This window comes from Aethina tumida, chromosome 2, assembly GCF_024364675.1.
Source record: "Aethina tumida isolate Nest 87 chromosome 2, icAetTumi1.1, whole genome shotgun sequence".
Lineage (NCBI taxonomy): Eukaryota > Metazoa > Arthropoda > Insecta > Coleoptera > Nitidulidae > Aethina > Aethina tumida.
In genome coordinates this window covers 18,565,107-18,588,197 of record NC_065436.1, presented here as the reverse complement: position 1 = coordinate 18,588,197, position 23,091 = coordinate 18,565,107, and the positions used below count along the sequence as shown (strand labels likewise).

The 23,091-nt window shown below is 25.5% G+C and overlaps 1 protein-coding gene across 4 annotated transcripts in view; it reads left to right on the top strand.

Annotated features, from left to right (window-relative positions):
* The window catches only part of LOC109602344 (rho guanine nucleotide exchange factor 11), a 146,717-nt gene that overhangs the window by 16,480 nt on the left and 107,146 nt on the right, over nucleotides 1-23,091 (top strand). For all 4 annotated transcript variants that reach the window (XM_049962510.1, XM_049962508.1, XM_049962509.1 and 1 more), the window contains exon 3: nucleotides 271-378. In XM_049962510.1, the coding sequence (XP_049818467.1) occupies nucleotides 271-378 (108 nt within the window). The remainder of the gene's footprint in view (nucleotides 1-270; nucleotides 379-23,091) is intronic.

Genomic DNA, 23,091 nt, shown 5'->3' with positions numbered 1-23,091 from the left:
CTACAAATAACAAACAAAGAAGCTACTATTGTTACATTAAATTATTAATTTTAGTGATGATTTAATGTTACTTTCAATACACTTTGTACATGACCTTTTCTTCCTCTATATATTGTACTTTAGGATGAGGCAAAACAACTTCGAAAAGGTTCTCAATAAATTTATTTTGTGTGTAACGACACCTCAGTTTATGTTATATGCGTATATTTATTCAAAAATGTTTTATATAAATCAAGATCAGTATATAATAGTATTTAATTTAATTTTCAGGCGGTGCAGCGGAAAAAGCGGGCCTTCATGCTGGCGACAAAATAATAAAAGTGAACGGCGTCAACGTAAAATCATCGACCCACACGCAAGTCGTCCAATTAATCAGAGGTAAGACACAATTGCACAAATTTAAACTGCAAAATAAATCGTGCGGCTCGGTTATCTGAGATCATCGCATTTTCTATTTGTCGTTGTTGACGTAATTTTTCCAGCGAAAGAAAACTAGATTAATTGAAAATAAGCAAGATCCAGTCGATCGCCGTTTGTACACGCGCACGTTTAATTGAAGAGTGCAGGTTTGGTTGTTCCGATCAGCGAAAAACGCTGTTTTATCGCCTAGTTGACGCCATAAATCAACTGATCATTATTTTCGGTCTGCCTATTATTAGGAATCGCATCATTCTAGTGTTGATTAGTTACATGTGCCACATGTGTTGAATTACCTCGTGAAATTGCATTTTTTTGAAAATTTTCAAATTTTTTTAATATATTTTTATGAAATTAACAGTAAGTTTAATAAAAATGTTTATTTAATATAATAATAAAATATTTAGTTAATTAAAGTAATATTAAGTAATTAATGGTAAATTAAAAAAAAAATAAATTTAAAAATTAAAATAATATTTAATTTACATAAAGAAATAAGGTATTTAATTTAAAATTTAAAAAATAAACTCTTTAATTATAAATTAAAAAAATTAAAAACATTCAATTAAAGTAATTAAATATTTAATTTAAATTTAAAAAAATATATTAAAAAATAAAAAATAAATAAATTTAAATTAATTAAAAAAAGTTCAAAGTTTAATTTAAAATAAATATATTAAAAAATTTAATTTGTTGTTACGACGATGTATTGGCAATGTGCCAATATTAAAAATTAAAAAAAAAACAATTAAAGTAATAAAATATATATTTTAAATTTAAAAAATTACATTAAAGTGTAAAAAATAAATAAATATAAATTTATTAAAAAAAAAATTTATTAAAAAAAAGTTAAATATTAAAATAATAAAAAAAATAAAATATTTATTATTTGTTGAGTTGAAAAAACATTATTATAACATCAATTATTTTTAAAAATCATTTTGAAAACATTTAGAATATTTATATTGTTAAATTTGTTTAACAAGTTCTTCAATACTAAAGTAATTTGATTTTTTATTTACAACGATGTTTAGTAATGGGCCAATATTTTTTTACTTGATTTGTCTGATAAAATTACTACCAAGTGAACTATAATTTTTCAGTTTCATCTGTGGAATTTTTAATAAAAAAACTATTGATCAAAAAATCAAATCCACTTTGTTTCATTGATAACAAATAAAGTTCCTGATATTTTAAGGTGCACAAAATTAATCGTAAATAGCGAACACCCAGTATATTTTTTTTAACAAATTAACAACTATCCTATAAAAATATCCAATTTAAAATTAAAATATTTATAATTAATTTAAAAAAATTAAGTAATGTTTAATTTAAATTAAAATAATAATAACAATAATAATTTTTCCACCTTCTGTAAGAAACAAAATTTATGGCGACGTGTGTAACAAGTTTTCCCTGTGGAATTTTGAATTTCAATTAAAATAGTTGATCAAAAAATTATATCTATTGTATTTCATTGATAATAACAAATTTCCTGATGTTTTAAGATGCACAAAATTAAATGTAAATAACAACACCCAGTATTAAATTTATGAGCTTATGGTCCTAAAATGAAAAATTTAACAACAAAATTAGTGATATTTTAGTTAAACTATCAATTTATCAAAATTTTGAAAAAAAAAATGTTTGGAAAAATATTAGATTTAAGTATGATTAATCATTTTATTTGCATTACATGTTTTGAAATATATAAAATATAAGATATAAGATATAAGATATAAGATATAAGATATAAGATATAAGATATAAGATATAAGATATAAGATATAAGATATAAGATATAAGATATAAGATATAAGATATAAGATATAAGATATAAGATATAAGATATAAGATATAAGATATAAGATATAAGATATAAGATATAAGATATAAGATATAAGATATAAGATATAAGATATAAGATATAAGATATAAGATATAAGATATAAGATATAAAATAATATAAAATATAAATTATAAATTATAAATAAAATATAAAATAAATATTTTAACATAAAAATAAATTCTATAAGATAAATTTGTAAATTATTTAGTATACAAGGTGTCCCAACTTATTAATTAGAAGTTTATGAATAGCGGAAAAAGATGCTTTTAAATTTGTATAGCATTTTGGCTTGAACTACTTTTCTACGCATTTTTTTGTTAATTGATACCATTTGTAATGTTCTTTAAATTACCATCAAGTGTATAATGAATATAATTTAAAGATTCTTTTTCTATAGAGCGAAATACAATTTTAAACACTCCTGTCATCAAAAATTAAATTATACTTTAATAATTCTACTTCCAACAAATATAATCTCCAGTTTATTTGATTTAAATGATGTGTAACATAATATATTGTTCTTCTTTTAAAATAAATGTACACTTGTAACTGCTAAACATGTGATGATGTATATTTTTTATATTTCTACTCATTAATATTTACTACAATTTTTTACTAATTTAATAATTTTTAAAAAATCTTAACTCATTTTATAATATCTTTATTATTACCAATTTATTTTATATTCAAGTAAAAATTTGAAAATTTATTTGGTGTTAAAAACAATTAAAAATATGTGATGCCCTAATGGCAAAAATGTATAAATCAATTCAATTAAAAATAATTTATGTTATATGCGAATAACAATAAATTTAATTATAATATTTGAAATTAATAAATATTCACAAAACTAACTAAAATTTTTAAAAACGATTATTTTAAACTCATTTATTAATTAACTTTGAGAAATTATTGGAAAATGTGGAAAAATTAATTTAAATAAAAATAGATAGTAACTTTTAAAAGCATTCATTTTTCCATAGTTATTTCAAAACTATTCACTATGTCAATTTCACATTTCTGAAAATAACAAACGATATTTGTTCATTACAAACACAATTTTAAACTTTCGTCTTATCACACATTTCCAATTACTGTAAAATTGTACACTATTTTAATATAAAACGATGATTAAGCATCAAAACACATTAATTAGTAATCACATTTTGCTCCAGATAAAAGAGTGAGAACCCTTTTTTAAAATGCGGAGTAATAGTTTCAAAGTTGAGCCGGTTAATAATTATACGCAGCAGCGTACCGTTAAAGCGGGGCAGTTTAATTAAATGGTGGGCTATTTGTTTATTTTCGCCCACTTAGACTTTGCCTTTTGTTATTTAAATCCGAGTGGTCGTAAACTGTGAGTTATGCAAATTCACACAAACGAAATTCAAATTGCGGTGTATGTGCGTTGCTAAACACACACAGGATTAGATCGTGTTTCACAGAAGGAACGAAATGGATTTCTTATGGACTTTTTTACTTTTAAATGTGTATGCATGCGTTTTACATAATTAACTGTTTTTTGTTGATAGACTAGTGACATTTTTATGTGTCATTCATTATAAATATTAACTACATATGTATATTTTTATTATCTTATGTTTATATAATTTTATATCAGAAAATTCTTTGTCTGGCCATTTTTGAATTTATATGTCATGATTCACAACTGGTATTAGGTTAAAATTGTTTATTCGTTTGGTCATCAACGTTTATCTGGACAATAATCCACTCATTTGTTAAAAACTAAGTATATTTTTTCATATTTATGAATGTGTTTTAACCATAGTTGGTTGTTCATGATATTTCTTGGATAAATATGTTTTATTAATAAAAAGTGACTTTTACTAATGCTTATTTATAAATTAACTGATTCAACTAAAATGTTATTCTGTTGTACGACCACAGCGGTACTATTAAAAGTATGACACCAAGGTTACTTTTGCATAATGTGTTATTGATATTCGCTCACACTCCAAACAATTAATCCATAAAATACCAGATCCGAGTTCACTGATTAATAACGTTGGCAATAAATATTCAAAACTGAAACATGAATGTTGCAACTGTGATTCATATCTGCATCTGAAGTTTAGTAGCACGTTGTTACTAACAACTGTGACACTTTTTAAGTGGTTGTTAATAAATCATCAATGGCAGCGTAGGCTTTAAGAGAGATTGGTTTTATCATGTTCTGATATTGGAGGATACAGTTAGTTTGGAACAATGCAACATTTGTACTTGATAAACGTTACAAAATTGCGAATATTGTGTTGAAATGTAAAATGTACAACGTTTTGTGAGTAAGTTATAAAACTTTTATTGGAGACAAAACATTCGGAATATAAATTTAATTTAATTTTATAAAACATCACATAAAATCTGTTTATTAAGTATTAGTCATCCTTAAAAATTGTCAGTGAAATAATCAATACAAACAAAACACGTCTATCTTCGACGAAATAAACTTTGGTTTAGTTTATTTTTTGCAAAATTTTTAAAGTGAGAGATATTCGTTTTAATAAAACTTATTGGAGTAAGTTTTTGAAGACTTTGTTTACTACCCAGAACTCCAAAAGAACTTACTTATATTATTTTTTTAAGTTATTTATTAAAATTTTTTCTAATATAAAGGTAAATTTTTAATAGCAAGTAAGTTTTGTTCTTTTTAAGTTATTAAAAGATGGTTTAGAACCCATTTTAGATGTTTTATAACTCTTTGTTTGGCAAGCATAACTCTTGTGTTAAATTATTTTGAGTCTAAACCTTCACCTTAACGGTATCATTAGAATAAACTTTAAAATTTTTAATTTGCTATTCAAAACTCTAAAAAAGATGTCTATATAATGTTTAAGCTATTTATTGTGGAGCTTAACATTTTTCGAATCTGAACCTTATTTTTTCATAACAGTGGTTTTATAAAAAAAATCATAGAATTCACTCCAAGAATTCATTTATATATATATTTTTTTACTTCTAAGCCTAAAATTTTTCAAATCTAATCCTTATTTTTATAATAACAAGTTAACAAGTTTTTTTAAATACCATATAATATAATTTAGAATTAGAAAGAAGAATATATTAAATTAATTATTGTGAAGATAAGATTTTTCGAATCTGTACCATAACATCATAAAATTTGTAAAAAGTCAGTAGAATAAGTTTTAGAGTTTTTTATTTGCTACTCGGGATTCTACAATAAATAGAAGGAACTCATTTATTAAAATTTTTATTTTGCTGCTCACAACCTTAAAAAATCTGTATATTAATATTTAAAATAAGATTTTTTGAATGTGAATCTTAAAGTAGGTTTTATAAAAAAAAATCATTAGACTCATGTTTCGTTTGCTACTTGTAACTCTAAAATATGTACACTATTGCTCATATATAGAGCAACAAACTAAAAAACATAATCATTTTATTAAAAAAACAATTCTTTTTAATTTAAATTAATTTTATAGTTAATAAGTGTCTAAACATTTCGTTCCTCAATTTATATACGGATATCTTTATTTACGTAGTTTTTATACAACATTTTATTTCGAACAGGGTTCATAAGTAAAGCAACCAAACCCTATATTCAATACAATTGATTTTATAATTTATTTCTGTGCCCGACATCGTTCCTTAAAGCTAAAAATGCCTAGAAGTGTCCATTTAACGATACAAATTAAATAATAAATTGTTAAAAAGTTGAAAATGGTGAAAATTGCAGTAGATTTAAATTTAAACAAATCGATCATTTCAAGGACGATTTCCAATTTTAACGGAAGGGCTACACTGGAAGGAGTTCCCAAAAGTGGTAGAAAACGCAAGACAGAGCAGTGGACAGGAAACAAAAACGCTTTTTGTTCGCGACACTTTTATCAGCGCATCCCGCATAAATCAAAAAATAAATGAACTCAGCATGTACCATAAAACGAAGACAAAAAAGAACTGGTCTCTATAGTAGAAAACCAACAAAGAAGCCCTTCATTTCTGCAAACTATAGAGCAGCGAAATTACTATTTGCAAGAGAAAATGTGAACTGGACAGATGGGCAGTGGATAACAATTTTGTTTTCCGATTAAAGTCGATTCTAATTATTCAAATCTGATGGCATTTCATAGTTGAGAGGACCAATTAATGAAAAGTATAATCCTAAGTACACTAAACCCACTGTGAAACATGGTGGAGGAAACGTTATGGTTTGGTATGTTTTTCTGGGTTTGGCATGGGCTCACTGGTTAAGTTATAGGTTATAATGGATCGTTTTGTTTATCGTGACATTCTCTAGAATCATATACTTCCATTTGACGAAGGTAACATCAGTTTAAGGTGAACCTTTCAGCACGACAACGATCCGAAACATACGTCTAAGTTAGTTAAGAATGGTTCGCTTATCAAAGAGTACGTCATGCCTTAGCCAGCACAAAATCCAGACCTCAATCCAAAGGAAAACCTTTGAGATGAAATTGATCGGAATATCCCTGCAAATAGACTGTCAAATATGAAAGTACTCTACGAAGAAGTTCAAAATCACTCGAATGAAGTTTCAAACGATTATATTGAAAAGGTGCCAAAATCAATTAATCAAAGATGTTTAGAAGTTATTAAAAATAATGGATATGCTACTAGATACTAAATAAAATAAGGCTAAATGTACGTAAAGTTTTATTTTAAAGTTGCTCCACTGTTGACCCTTGAATATTTTTCAAATATTAATAAATACCTAACTAAACCCACTAATTGTATAATAAAACAATTGATTGATTGATGTATTGTTTTTATCAAACATACTGCATAACTGACAATAATGTGGATATTTAAATGTACACTTTCTTCAAGACAAATGAAAAGTTCTAAAGTTGTTCCACATATGAGTGATAGTGTATATTAATTTGTAAGTTATTTATTGCAAAAAATTTCTGAATTTGAGTATAAAAGTATAAAAAAGTTTTTGAGAGCAAAATTTGTTTGTTACTCAAAACTTTCAAGTCATTTAAGTTAATATACAGTGTGCCCATTTGAAAACGAGGCATACTCATAAAATTTGTATTTTTTGTCCGATTTTGACAAACTTTTTTCAGTTGTAAAATATGTACTTATAGACAATATGTCACGTTTTTTGGGCAGAAACCAAAACCTAAAGGGTAATTTTTGAGAATGAAAATAGATCAAATTCGAACTCACAATTTTTTTTATAGAAAATCTTCTATACCACTGCATTAAGCACTCCCTGAAATCGGTATATACTACATTTCATACAAAAAATATGCATATTCGGTTAGGTTAGGTTCATAATATTGTGGATGAATTAAAAATTAGTTTTTCTTAGTAATTAATTTTTTTAATCAAGTAATCTAAAGAATAAACTGTCAGTAATAGCACAAATTAAATTTCAACAATATTGGAATGTTACACTAATAATACTCAAATTTTATTTGCTTGGATTTATTATATCTCTTTCGTGGGTTCCTCTTAATTTTGTCTAAAAAAGTTTTAAAAATGAGAAAAAGTTTTTTAAAATTTTGAAACGTTAAATTTTTGCGTCAGAACCCTTCCCATGCCATCGAGGAGGCCAATTTGATTCGCATTTTGGAATGTTTCCCTGCTAATTTAACAAGAGCAACCCGTGCGAGTCTGCGTTTGTATTAAAATAGACTTTACGCACGTGAAAAATCGCACACATTCCGCCTCGAGAATGCCGACGTTACGACAAACGAAAAAAAAAAAATATTAAAAAAATCTTTTATGCATCGAACGTTTCAGGTGAGTCACGTTACAAATAGTGCCGCTCCTCCGCAGGTTTTTTGATGAATGATTTCATGGAGACGCTTTTTACCATTTGCATTTTATTTATGGTTTTCGAAACGTTAATTATCGGATGACGTTTATAACTTTAGGATTGTGGTACGATGAGGTAATCGAATCTAAATTGAGATTTTATTGTCGGGGAAAACGTACGTGTAAAAAGTGACTTTTGCAACCTTGATTTTAAATTGCAGTCGTTTTAAGCCGGCATAGAAAATGTTTAGTATGAATTTGAATTTACAACCGTTACCTTTGTTTTATTGGCTGTAAACTTTGAATATGTTCAACAATAACTGAGTTAACTAACTAATTTCAACTGTTTTCGAACCTATTGTTCTAAATTTAAAAGACGACTAGAATAGAACTGTCGAAGTCTCCATTGATTTGAATTTCATTTGGTTGCAGCTGCGGCTTGACCTAAGTTTTTTCATCTGAGATCTGAAATACAAATTTAAAAGCCTATTTGAGCGAGAAATACAATTATATAATAACTCAGTAATCTGTTTTCTTTGAAAAGTAATTGCAAAATTATTTATTATTATTTTATTTTTATTATTATTTACTAAAAATTTATATACATAGTGTCTACTATAAAAGAGTCATTTTAATGTATATTTGTTATTGAGCCATTAACAAAGCATCTCGAAATTAATTGTTTGGTTATTGATGAGTAATTTTATTCATTAAAATTAAAAACTGAAATATGTCAAATTTTTATAACTTGCATCTGGTTTAATTTAAAATCGCACATAAAGGCAAAAAGGCAAAACTAAAATCTACTGTAAACGTGTAAACGTTTTGTTCCTACCCTGTTGACGCTGACACTTACTCTAATTCATCACAATGATCTTTCCAGTAAAGATAAAAATTCCACAAAATTTACAACATTATATATATATACAGTACGAAAAATGCTCTTCGTGTCTGGATGTTGTAAGAGATGGATGCACGACAAAGAGAGTAAAGTTTTGCCCGGTAGTAAGAATCCCTACTCTCAGAGACAATCAGTGTGGCCATTCAGCAAACCGTACCCCTCTGAACTTGATATTTTTGTGAGACACGTTCGGCACCTTTGGACTCGGCACGGTTCGGTTTCTGAATCGGAACGGAACTGCTTGGACCCACATGCAGTGTGGCCATTCAGCAAACCGGGTTTCTCGGGTCTAAGACGATTTTGGAGTGCTCGTTTTCGTTCATCATGTTCGGTTTCCGAATCGAAACGCGACTGCCGTGGATACGCATGCCGTTTTTAGTATTAGTTTTTTCCAATTTTATATTTACCTGCAAAGCGTTTTTAATAAGATTTGCGGTCGGCATTAATTGACGATCTTGCATTATTAGAATAACATTTTGAAGTCGGTGTGAATATAGTACATTTTTGTTTCAATATAATTATGAAATTAATAATATAACTACAATTATAAAATAAACAATGATAATAATGTAATAAACAATCAATATTTATTTATGGTTAATTTAATTGTAAAAATATATTATATAATTATTAAAATAAACTTATACAATAAAATAATTCTGAGAGAAATACTATGATTTTGATTTCAAACACAAATGTGTTAATTAACTACTCGTTTTGTTAATATTAATATTGTTCACCGTACAAATTGTTCATTAAATTCTAAATTATTTAATACAAATGTATATTTAATATAACTATTAAAAATAATTATATAGTAGGAACATTATTGCAGATATCATATTATTCGGTTTTAGGACTATAAAAAAGGACAAACATTTATTTTATATCTAAAGTGTGGAAAATAATATTCAATTATAAAATTACTGATAAATCTTAAACATTGGTACTTTTTAGAATAAATTTGGTATAGATTTTATTAATTACACAGCACGACTCGTTCAATAATAATCATAATAACAATTTAGTTCAGATTAATGAAAACCAAAAGAGAAATTTTCTTTTATATTTGAAGAACTTCAAATTATTTACTGAATTATTAAATTTGTCTAATTGAACTGATTACAAATGTTAATATTAAAAAAGTATGTTGATTAAAAATAAATGTTGTATTTAATTTAAATATTAAACGAAAACTTTAAATTAATTTGAACCATACAATATAATTAAATATAATTATTTGACTTTTTTAATAACTTGAAATAACTGACATTTTATAACTTGAAATAATTTACTTTTATTATAGTGGAAATGGAATACATAACGATACAATTATAATATTTATAATATTTTATTTTTTGCTGATGGAATATTCTCCGTATAGTCCTTAATTTAGTAAGTTTTTAAACACTTGTTTTGAAAGTACTATGTTGGGATAAGATGGCAAAGTGCTTTGAAAATTGGTTCACATAAAAAAAATTGTGTCAGTCTTCATGGAGAATATTTTGAAAAACAAGAAACAATTAAATTTTGTTCATATACGTGTATCTCGAAACTGATCGAACATCCAAATTTAACTTCTGGCAGTCTTAACTATCATATTTGTCCAATAATTTAACAGTATTTGCACTTTGTTTGATGTATTTGTAATATAAATATTCCGAATACTACATTTGTGTACAAACTTATAATAAATATTTAATTTTACATTTGTTGTGTTATTTAGGTCTAAGATAGTTTTATTATTAAATTAAATATCATGTAAGACTTAGTTTTAATCCTAATATTAAGGTACCTTAATTACCTTAAAGTTTTAGATATTTTTTAATTTAAGTAATTGCTCTGATTTGTGATGAAGCTCGTGTTAAAGAAAATTCTAGACTATGATACATTTGTGTAGATCTTTAGTCGTTCACTGAATAAGCGGTTTTTAATTAATACACGATATATGCTTAGAGTGAAATCGTGACCAATGATTACATAATAATTTATTATCCCAATTGCTTACAACTAAAAAGTATGACTATTTTTTAACACATCTATAATAAATACTAAAAAGCATTTAGTTAATGAATTCTCAAACAAGCGAAATACACAACATATTTTATACAAGTTACATAATATATTACACTGATATTTTCAAATAGTTTAACGGAAAAGTAATGTTGTATATCAGGGGTGGCCAGCTCCACCCCAATGTATTAAAAAAATTTGTTCACAAAAATTATACTTATTGAAAAGTACAAAATATGTGTATTGAATTTAAATATTAAAAATTGACCATTTATTTTACTTCTCTTGATAATTCTGGAATGAAAAGGGAAAAGGGGTACATTTATCGAGAGCCACAAATATTCCTTCAAAGAGCCTCAGGTTGGCCACCTCTGCTATATATTAATAAAATCATAAATATCTTAGTTTATGTCAATAGGATTAATTTTAGTTCAAACAGATGAGAGAAAAATAAAGAATTTTTTTTCTAATTTTATACATTTTTATTAGTTTTTATAAATAGGGCTATTATATTTAATTTATGACTAACTGTGATAATAATTTACAAAAACTAAGTTTCTTTAATTTAGTCAATCTCTAATTTTCTCAAGAAGTGTTTCCAAAAATATGAAATACTTATTATATAATCGACAGGAGTAAATTTTTTGATCCGCAATTAACCCTTTGTTACGTATATCTGGGTTTTACGGCCTACATTTTTTTAGGGTTCTGGGCGAGGCTTAACGAGAGAGGGTCGCAAAGGATTTTGTTTGGAAAGTGGTAATGTCATTCTGCAGCCGACTGTACATAGTAATATTATTGTGTTTTACTTTACTTTTAATTAATATTGTTAGTAATAAACAATAATTATTATAATGTACTTAAATTTTACTCAAGAATAAAAATATTATTTCAATCTTTATATACCATTTTATGATTGAAGTAAATTAATCTTTAGTAACGTATAATAGATAATTTATGTATAAATTAACGAATGTTTTATGGTTTTTACTTTCTTAAAACATAGTTTTTATTAAGAACAATTCAAACAATTCGTTAAATTATATATCAACAACAATGTTGAAGATTCGCATCGAGTTCCATATATTCAAGTTTGTGTAACGCTATAAGAAACAGACAAAATCTTGTTTACTTCGCTGCTAATGTATTATAAACATGTGGGTCCAAGCAGTTCCGTTCCGATTCAGAAACCGAACCGTGCCGAGTCCAAAGGTGCCGAACGTGTCTCACAAAAATATCAAGTTCAGAGGGGTACGGTTTGCTGAATGGCCACACTGCCCACATGTTTATAATACATTAGCAGCGAAGTAAACAAGATTTTGTCTGTTTCTTATAGCGTTACACAAACTTGAATATATGGAACTCGATGCGAATCTTCAACATTGTTGTTGATATATAATTTAACGAATTGTTTGAATTGTTCTTAATAAAAACTATGTTTTAAGAAAGTAAAAACCATAAAACATTCGTTAATTTATACATAAATTATCTATTATACGTTACTAAAGATTAATTTACTTCAATCATAAAATGGTATATAAAGATTGAATTTATATTTTTATTCTTGAGTAAAATTTAAGTACATTATAATAATTATTGTTTATTACTAACAATATTAATTAAAAGTAAAGTAAAACACAATAATATTACTATGTACAGTCGGCTGCAGAATGACATTACCACTTTCCAAACAAAATCCTTTGCGACCCTCTCTCGTTAAGCCTCGCCCAGAACCCTAAAAAAATGTAGGCCGTAAAACCCAGATATACGTAACAAAGGGTTAATTGCGGATCAAAAAATTTACTCCTGTCGATTATATAATAAGTATTTCATATTTTTGGAAACACTTCTTGAGAAAATTAGAGATTGACTAAATTAAAGAAACTTAGTTTTTGTAAATTATTATCACAGTTAGTCATAAATTAAATATAATAGCCCTATTTATAAAAACTAATAAAAATGTATAAAATTAGAAAAAAAATTCTTTATTTTTCTCTCATCTGTTTGAACTAAAATTAATCCTATTGACATAAACTAAGATATTTATGATTTTATTAATATATAGCAGAGGTGGCCAACCTGAGGCTCTTTGAAGGAATATTTGTGGCTCTCGATAAATGTACCCCTTTTCCCTTTTCATTCCAGAATTATCAAGAGAAGTAAAATAAATGGTCAATTTTTAATATTTAAATTCAATACACATATTTTGTACTTTTCAATAAGTATAATTTTTGTGAACAAATTTTTTTAATACATTGGGGTGGAGCTGGCCACCCCTGATATACAACATTACTTTTCCGTTAAACTATTTGAAAATATCAGTGTAATATATTATGTAACTTGTATAAAATATGTTGTGTATTTCGCTTGTTTGAGAATTCATTAACTAAATGCTTTTTAGTATTTATTATAGATGTGTTAAAAAATAGTCATACTTTTTAGTTGTAAGCAATTGGGATAATAAATTATTATGTGATCATTGGTCACGATTTCACTCTAAGCATATATCGTGTATTAATTAAAAACCGCTTATTCAGTGAACGACTAAAGATCTACACAAATGTATCATAGTCTAGAATTTTCTTTAACACGAGCTTCATCACAAATCAGAGCAATTACAATACTATATATATATATATATATATATATATATATATATATATATATACATATATATATATATATATATATATATATATATATATATATATATATTGTAATTGCTCTTCATTGTCAAATTGCTAAATTGTAGTAAAAGTCTGTTAGTGTAACGATATATACTACTTTGATTATAATAAACAATCAATTTTTTTAGTAAAAATTTATTTATTTAATTTTAAGCAGTAAAATAACATTTATTTAATAAAATTTTTAGTTTTCAGCAGCTAACTGTAAAAAATATCTAAAACTTTAAGGTAATTAAGGTACCTTAATATTAGGATTAAAACTAAGTCTTACATGATATTTAATTTAATAATAAAACTATCTTAGACCTAAATAACACAACAAATGTAAAATTAAATATTTATTATAAGTTTGTACACAAATGTAGTATTCGGAATATTTATATTACAAATACATCAAACAAAGTGCAAATACTGTTAAATTATTGGACAAATATGATAGTTAAGACTGCCAGAAGTTAAATTTGGATGTTCGATCAGTTTCGAGATACACGTATATGAACAAAATTTAATTGTTTCTTGTTTTTCAAAATATTCTCCATGAAGACTGACACAATTTTTTTTATGTGAACCAATTTTCAAAGCACTTTGCCATCTTATCCCAACATAGTACTTTCAAAACAAGTGTTTAAAAACTTACTAAATTAAGGACTATACGGAGAATATTCCATCAGCAAAAAATAAAATATTATAAATATTATAATTGTATCGTTATGTATTCCATTTCCACTATAATAAAAGTAAATTATTTCAAGTTATAAAATGTCAGTTATTTCAAGTTATTAAAAAAGTCAAATAATTATATTTAATTATATTGTATGGTTCAAATTAATTTAAAGTTTTCGTTTAATATTTAAATTAAATACAACATTTATTTTTAATCAACATACTTTTTTAATATTAACATTTGTAATCAGTTCAATTAGACAAATTTAATAATTCAGTAAATAATTTGAAGTTCTTCAAATATAAAAGAAAATTTCTCTTTTGATTTTCATTAATCTGAACTAAATTGTTATTATGATTATTATTGAACGAGTCGTGCTGTGTAATTAATAAAATCTATACCAAATTTATTCTAAAAAGTACCAATGTTTAAGATTTATCAGTAATTTTATAATTGAATATTATTTTCCACACTTTAGATATAAAATAAATGTTTGTCCTTTTTTATAGTCCTAAAACCGAATAATATGATATCTGCAATAATGTTCCTACTATATAATTATTTTTAATAGTTATATTAAATATACATTTGTATTAAATAATTTAGAATTTAATGAACAATTTGTACGGTGAACAATATTAATATTAACAAAACGAGTAGTTAATTAACACATTTGTGTTTGAAATCAAAATCATAGTATTTCTCTCAGAATTATTTTATTGTATAAGTTTATTTTAATAATTATATAATATATTTTTACAATTAAATTAACCATAAATAAATATTGATTGTTTATTACATTATTATCATTGTTTATTTTATAATTGTAGTTATATTATTAATTTCATAATTATATTGAAACAAAAATGTACTATATTCACACCGACTTCAAAATTTTATTCTAATAATGCAAGATCGTCAATTAATGCCGACCGCAAATCTTATTAAAAACGCTTTGCAGGTAAATATAAAATTGGAAAAAACTAATACTAAAAACGGCATGCGTATCCACGGCAGTCGCGTTTCGATTCGGAAACCGAACATGATGAACGAAAACGAGCACTCCAAAATCGTCTTAGACCCGAGAAACCCGGTTTGCTGAATGGCCACACTGGAGACAATGCGCCGTGCTGGTGCGCGCCGGCGCACAATGTAAATTAATCTTTGCGAATGCATTTAGTAACTCTCCGTATGCGTAGGGATGTAGTTCGAGTTCTTCGGATGCTCCATTTAAATTCCGTAACTTTGTATAATTTTCAATCTGTAAAATGAAATATTTTTTGAGGGTATATCAAAAACAAAAATAAGTATACTAAAAATAAACTACTTTTTTCAAAATAAAAATGTATCCCAAAAATTAAATTAAATAAATAAATGCATAAGTAAAAAAAACTAAAAATAATTAAATAATGTGTTCAAAGACACCGACTTGTCTGCGGAGACGAACCGCATGCTAAACGCAGCAAAACCAAATGATCCCCTCCAGTCAGTTTGGCCCGCCCACATAATTGCATGTATATCTTTCCTTTTTGTTTACAAAGAGGTATTGATGTTCCGTCTCAATATGCGAGTAGACACGTTCATCATTTTTGATACGGTATATATATATATATATATATATATATATATATATATATATATATATATATTAAAGTCCTTTTATACAATGTATGTATATACAGAAATGTCCAGAGAACTAGCAAACATTACTAATTATTATTATCTAGCAAATATATGCCTTTAATTAAATCCAATCAACCAACTCTCTTTTGAAATTAAATTCTACAACTCTTCAATTAATAACATGAACATCTTTTATCCAAATTTGAGCAACTTTGGACGGATGTTTCGAATCAGTATGATTCATAAAAATTCATGTCACCAGCAAATTATAGTTGACAAATGATTTCAATAATCAATAATCTTCTGATCTTTGCTGAAATACATCTATCAAAGTTTTGTTCATTCAGTTGATGTCTGATTGCTCTACTGGACACATTGATATAATGCATGACTCATTTGATTATTCTTTTATTTGCTTAGTAGATAAAAAAGAATTTCGTCTTTTACCAATTTTTCTGTCTATAAAATGAGTTGTTTTCTGTTCGGACGATTTCTTATAGTATTTTCAAGGCTTGTGTTGTTTCATATTTGTTAGTGTCATTATAAACCACTTTTGGGGGGTATCTCTAGCGATGTCAACAATATATAGACCTTGATTTTTCATGTTAATTAGTATTTTCCTTTCCCCTGAAGTACAAGGTATTTATTTCTTCTCACTGAAACTGAGTTATTCAATAAAATAATATAAATTTTCTTAAGAATAAATTTTTACTATAAAGAAGATTCTCAAATAGTGCTACAAAACACATGTATGACAAAATAGGGGTGGTCAAATTTGAGATATTATTTTCAATTTTATTCAGAAACTTATTTTGTTGTATTTTATAAAATACTTAAAAATCGTTGTAAGTGTGTCACTTCTTGGATAATATTTGGTACAAAAAGGTACGCTCTATAAATACATATATGTGTGAATGTCATTTTCGAAATATCTGCGATTAAACTATTCGATATGGTATTTTAAAATTTTACTTTGTAACAATATTTCCATTAATTCGTCTTCCTAACAACAAAGGCCATGATACGATAAATATACCGAATCGGCCCCAGAAAGAGATCGGGCTCATAATTTCAGAGAATCTTAGTACTAATAAGATACTTCGATAGTGCGAGTTTCAGGTCTTTTATCTATAACCGCTTCTGAGTAAATCGAAAATACTGAAAATTTAGAAAAATTAATTTTCTCAGCGCTGTGTGAATCGATTGAACTAGATGCCGGATATGTTTTGGGGGACGATGGTAGCATTTCGGAAAAAAAATGAGAGCTATATCGGTTCACAAGGACCTTAAAAAAAATGAGTTTATTTTCTTAATTTCAATTTTTAACCATCTTACGATTACGACACAATTATGAAACTATTTTTTTTGAATTCCTCGTCCAATTTCCGATGAATATATGAGCTTTTGGAATTTTTAAAAACGGTACGCCATATTGAAAAAAAATAAAATTTTTTTGCTCAAAAATCAGGTTTTCTGATAATTTTACTCTTGAACTGATATGATACGGAACTTATTTGACTACTGAGCTGTGAACACAACAGAAAAAATTAGATACACTCATATCAAATTTGTTTTTTTTTTTATTTAATCTACTTAATTACTATTATAAACTTTATTAATCACTGAAATTATAAAATCAGTATACATTACTATTATATCGATATTTAATTAATTTAATGACCATAAGATGGAACTGTAATTCAAAACAGGTAACACTGTTTTTTTTTATCTGTAGATAACCTTAAAATTATTGACTGTTGACATTCCAAAGAAGCATTGGCTGTATTTTTATATATATTTAATAATTATTTTTATTTGACTATATTATTATTTAAGTGAAAATATGTCAACATCTAAAACTAATAATTCCAAGTGTTGCATTTGTTCAAAATTCTTAAAAAAAATCACCAGGTACTCCAAAATGTATAAAATCTGATGAAGATGCTGAAGAGTTCTCAGCTGCTTTTGAGTGTCCAATTGCAGTCGGTGACGTTCTGTGTTCTAATTATCGTGTTAAAAAATATAGGAAAACGAAACTTGAAGATGAGGATCAGGAAACATCGGTGGAAGATGAGTCAAGTACTGATGATTCATCATTCAATTTAGATGTTGTATGTGATGATAATACAGAAGAATGTTCAAATTAAGAGAACTGTTGCAACTCAGATATTGTTGTGTATGTTCTGTTTCTAATCCAAATCTAGTAGTTGTTCCTCAAGATGCCCATATGCATTGCTTTATTAAAAAAAGAATTTTCATTCCGAATGGGACTAGTCGCATTAAATATCGATGTTAAAAATATTAAATAAAAAAAAATATGAGTGTATCTAATTTTTTCTGTTGTTTTCACTAGCTCAGTAATCAAGCACGTTCCGTATTATATCAGTTCAAGAGTAAAATGATTAAAAACCTGATTTTTGAGCAAAAAAATTGATTTTATTTTTTTTCATATGACGTACCCTTTTTAAAAATTCCAAAAGCTCATATATTTATCGGAAATTGGACGAGGAATTCAAAAAAAATAGTTTCATAATTGTGTCGTAATCGTAAGATGATTAAAAATTGAAGTTAAGAAAATAAACTCATTTTTTTAAGGTCCTTATGAACCGATATAGCTCTCATTTTTTTTCCGAAAAGCTACCATCGTTCCCCAAAACATATCCGGCATCTAGTTCAATCGATTCACACAGCGTTGAGAAAATTAATTTTTCTGAATTTTCAGTATTTTCGATTTATTCAGAAGCGGTTATAGATAAAGACCTGAAACTCGCACTATCGAAGTATCTTATTAGTACCAAGATTCCCTGAAATTATGAGCCCGATCTCTTTCTGGGGCCGATTCGGTATGTTTATCGTCTCATGGCCTTTGCTAGTAAAAACATACATTTTTCAAAAAGGAGTCATCTTCATTGGATTTAATTATTTCTTTAGTTCCATCGTATGTGATTTTTCAACAACGATTTTTGCTCTCAAAAAATATCTTTACCAAGTTGAAAAATCACTGGTATCTGAACCAGTAGGCGAAACTAAAACTATGGACATAAAAGTTGTAGAATGTTCATTTATTTTTAATTAAGATGCATGTTTAGCCAAATCAGTCAATTAGGTCTCGAGTTATTAATTAACTTAAGTGTTATTTTCAACTTCAGTTTATCAAACGTTATAGGAAAATCGTAGTGAGAAGTAAATTATCATCATTATTGTATATATTTTTATGTGAAATTTTTTCTATTGTGTGCATTTTATATTTCATATTATATACACTGTATCCCATTTGAAAGCGGGACTCAAACATTTTGTATTTTTTGTGTGAATTAAACAATTTTTTTGACCCAAACCGAAACCTATGGGGCATGAAATTTGAAGAATCATTTTTTTTTAGAAAATCTAATTATAAATATGCGTATTTTTTATGAAAATTAGTACATAATCATTCAGGAGAGGTTCATCCAAGTTAGATTTCCTAAAAAAATTGATAATATGATTTCTTCTATTTTCATGCATAACAAATTACTTATAGGCTTTTGTTTGAGACCAAACAATTTCAAATTGTGTCTTTAAGTACATTTTCAAGCTTTACAATTAAAAATAATGTTTGTTAAAATTGGACAAATATTACAAATTTTAAAGGGGTGTCCCACTTTCAAGTGGGCCATATTGTATATTCGTTTTAAGCTAATAATATATACCACTAACAATGAATACAGACAAAATTTTGGTAGATTTGTAAACTTTAAAATATTTTATTATTTTGTAATTAATTTATATTTTAACGATATCTAATTTACTTATAAATTATTTAATACCTTATCCTTGGTTACTACTTTCCACTTTACCTAAATTGAGTTTTTTCAAAAGTGACATTAAAAATTGATGAAATGAAACAAAAATAATGAAACTAGATTAATTAAACGTAATATCAATTAACGTTTTTTTTTTAAAAGAACTGTAATTATCAGTGACTCGAATTGTAAACATCATTCAGTAATTAAATTGCAAGTGCGATCACAGAGATAGGGACTGAACGTAAACAGAACGTTGCGGCAGAACCTTATCTCTTAAAATATCTGGTTCGTTGAATTTTTCCCATTTATTTACATAAATAACATAATTTCTATATACAAAACTTTTAAACGTCTACTTCCATTTAGTACAGCTTTGAAGACCGAACCGGACGGATAATTTATTAGCAATTTTCGTGAATTTTCCACACACCGGTCACCGTAAAAGTGTGTGGCCATCACTCACCTACGTTACCACGTATCGTACGCGCAACTTGGAGGGAGTTTTTCGGTTGTTCTCGCCCTTTGACTTCACTCATCCGACAGATGTTTGGGATATCTCGAACCCACTTGGCACCGTTAGTTTGTCCGCTTTAAGGGTGACGGGGTTGCTCTCGTCATGGAGTGATTTCGTGTTTGTTTGGAAGTGTTTCGATTAGTTTTGTGGGTTCTTGCGGACACTTTTGGCTGTGCTATTTACCAATTTTATTGGATTTCTAAGTGCTTATCGCTATGTTTATCGAAAGGGTTTGGTGTTAACGGATTTTGAATTATGCCAGGTAAAAGTAACACTCCAACTTAATTGTTATTTTATGTTCACGCCGTTTATTACATTTTTATTGAGTGTTCCGATGAAGTGAAACTGAAGAAAATTTAAATGCTAAGAGAGAACCACAGGTAAACGGAAGGCTGACCTTTGCAGCGTTGCCGTTTGCATCCTGTTGATTCTTTGTTAGTTGACTCCAACTGAAATTTGATTATTGCATTTAGGATGCCATTTGTAGATAATGTGATTGTATTACTAAGTAAATAAAATGTAATTTTTAACATGCTGTCATAAATTATTAAAATAAAAATTTAACTTTGTGTGGTCATAAACACCAATATAACAATATTATTTCAAAACTAACTAAACTCATCATTTGTATTACGTATGTATTAAACATGCTTATAAAAATAATTACAATGAACAATATATAATTACATATTTCTTGTTGAAATGGAAGTCATAAAAGTACTATTTGTTTTTTAAAATAATTGGAATAAATTTCTAACTAACTTTCAAATATGAACCTTAAACTAAAAAAAATCAAGTAAAAAAAATATATATTGTAAATAAATAATACCAATAATATTTTTCTAAAAGTTACCTTAAAACAATCAAATTTTTTTAGATGTAAATAATTCCTTATTGTAGATTTTAACAACTTTTGAAATTAATAAACTGTAATATGCATTAAATACATATATTTTTAGAATTCTAATATGTTTTTCAAGGTACTAATTTTATAATTTTGGAGTAAAATTATGTTCACGATATTTTAAAATTCGGAAAATGAGAAATATATAAAATACATATTGAAAATTTTTTAATTATTTATAATTTATTTTCTTTAAACTATCAAATATATTCAGACATAAATAATTCTTTATTATAAATAAATACATTCTATAAATACATATATTTTTTTGAATTCGAATATAAATTTTACCAATTGTACCATATTAATTTCATAATATTGGAGTAAAACATTTTCTTTTTATAAGTATTTTTTATATTTTATAATAATTTTTTATTTTATTGAAATTCACAGAATATATAGAATTTCAATGTTATTGTTCTGGCTTAAATATATTTTTCTTTTATAATTATAATAATTAATTATATTTAAAACTCGTAAAAGGAATAATTAAATAAATATATTTTCATATAAAAAAATCTGCTAACATAAGATTTTACTTTAAAACTAATAAATATTTTCATACATAAATTACAGGTTTCAAAATTACAATAATTTTTAAAATTAACAAATGATGGCATCCTATAATTACATATTTTTTGTTGGAATTCGAATGTCAATTTTAACAGTGTTATTAATTTCATATTAATATATAATTAATGATATTTTAAACATCGTAAAAATTTTCTAATAGAAATTTCAAGTTTATAATTATCAAATATTTATAGGTAAAAATAATTTTAAATAAATATTTCAATGTAAATTAACTGACAATAGTTTTTAATTTAATGTTTCTTACAATTTTAGGAATAAATAATTCTTTATTGTTGGAATAAAGACTATGATCTGTTAACTAAACAAACTAACAAAATATATAATTAGTGAAATATTCTAAAATAAATTTAAAGTTTATAATTATCAAATATTTTTAGATGAAATTAATTTTAAATAAAAGTTAATAGAAATTGATAAACAAAAATTGTTATTTTAATTCTGTTATCGGTTTAGGAATAAATAATTTTTTATTGTTGGAATTAAAGCAATTCTTTGTTATTAATTGACTGAATATGTAATTAATAATAGTTTTTAATTTAATTTTTTGTCAAGTTTAGGAATAAATAATTCTTCATTGTTGGAATAAAGGCAATGATCTGTTATTAACTAACTAAATATATAATTAATGATAGTTTAAAGCTCATGAAAATCTTTGAAATTTAAAATTTTTAAATAATTAATAAATAATTTTTATTTTATTTTTTTTTTGTCAATTTTAGGAGTAAATAATTTTTTATTATTGGAATAAAGGCAATTCTTTGTTACTAATTAACTAAAAATATATCTAAAGATATTTTAAAACTCATAATAATATTCTAAGATAAATTTAAAATTTATAATTATCAAATATTTTTAGATGAAACTAATTTTAAATAAAAGTTTTAATAGAAATTGATAAACAATAATTCTTATTTTAATTCTGTTATCAGTTTTAGGAATAAATAATTTTTTATTGTTGGAATTATAGCAATTTTTTGTTATTAATTGACTAAATATGTGATTAATAATAGTTTTTAATTTAATTTTTTGTCAATTTTAGGAATAAATAATTCTTTATTCTTAGAATAAAGGCAATGATCTGTTATTAACTAACTAAATATATAATTAATGATATTTTAAAACTCATAAAAATCTTTTTTGTAATTTAAAATTTTTAAATATGTTTAGACAAAAATAATTGTAAATAAAAATTTCAATTTAAATTGATAAACAATAATTTTTGTTTTATTTTTTTTTTTTTTGACTATTTTAGGAGTAAATAATTCTTTATTATTGGAATAAAGGCAATTCCTTGTTAGTAATTAACTAAAAATATAATTAAAGATATTTTAAAACTCATAAAAATATTCTAAGATAAATTTAAAATTTATAATT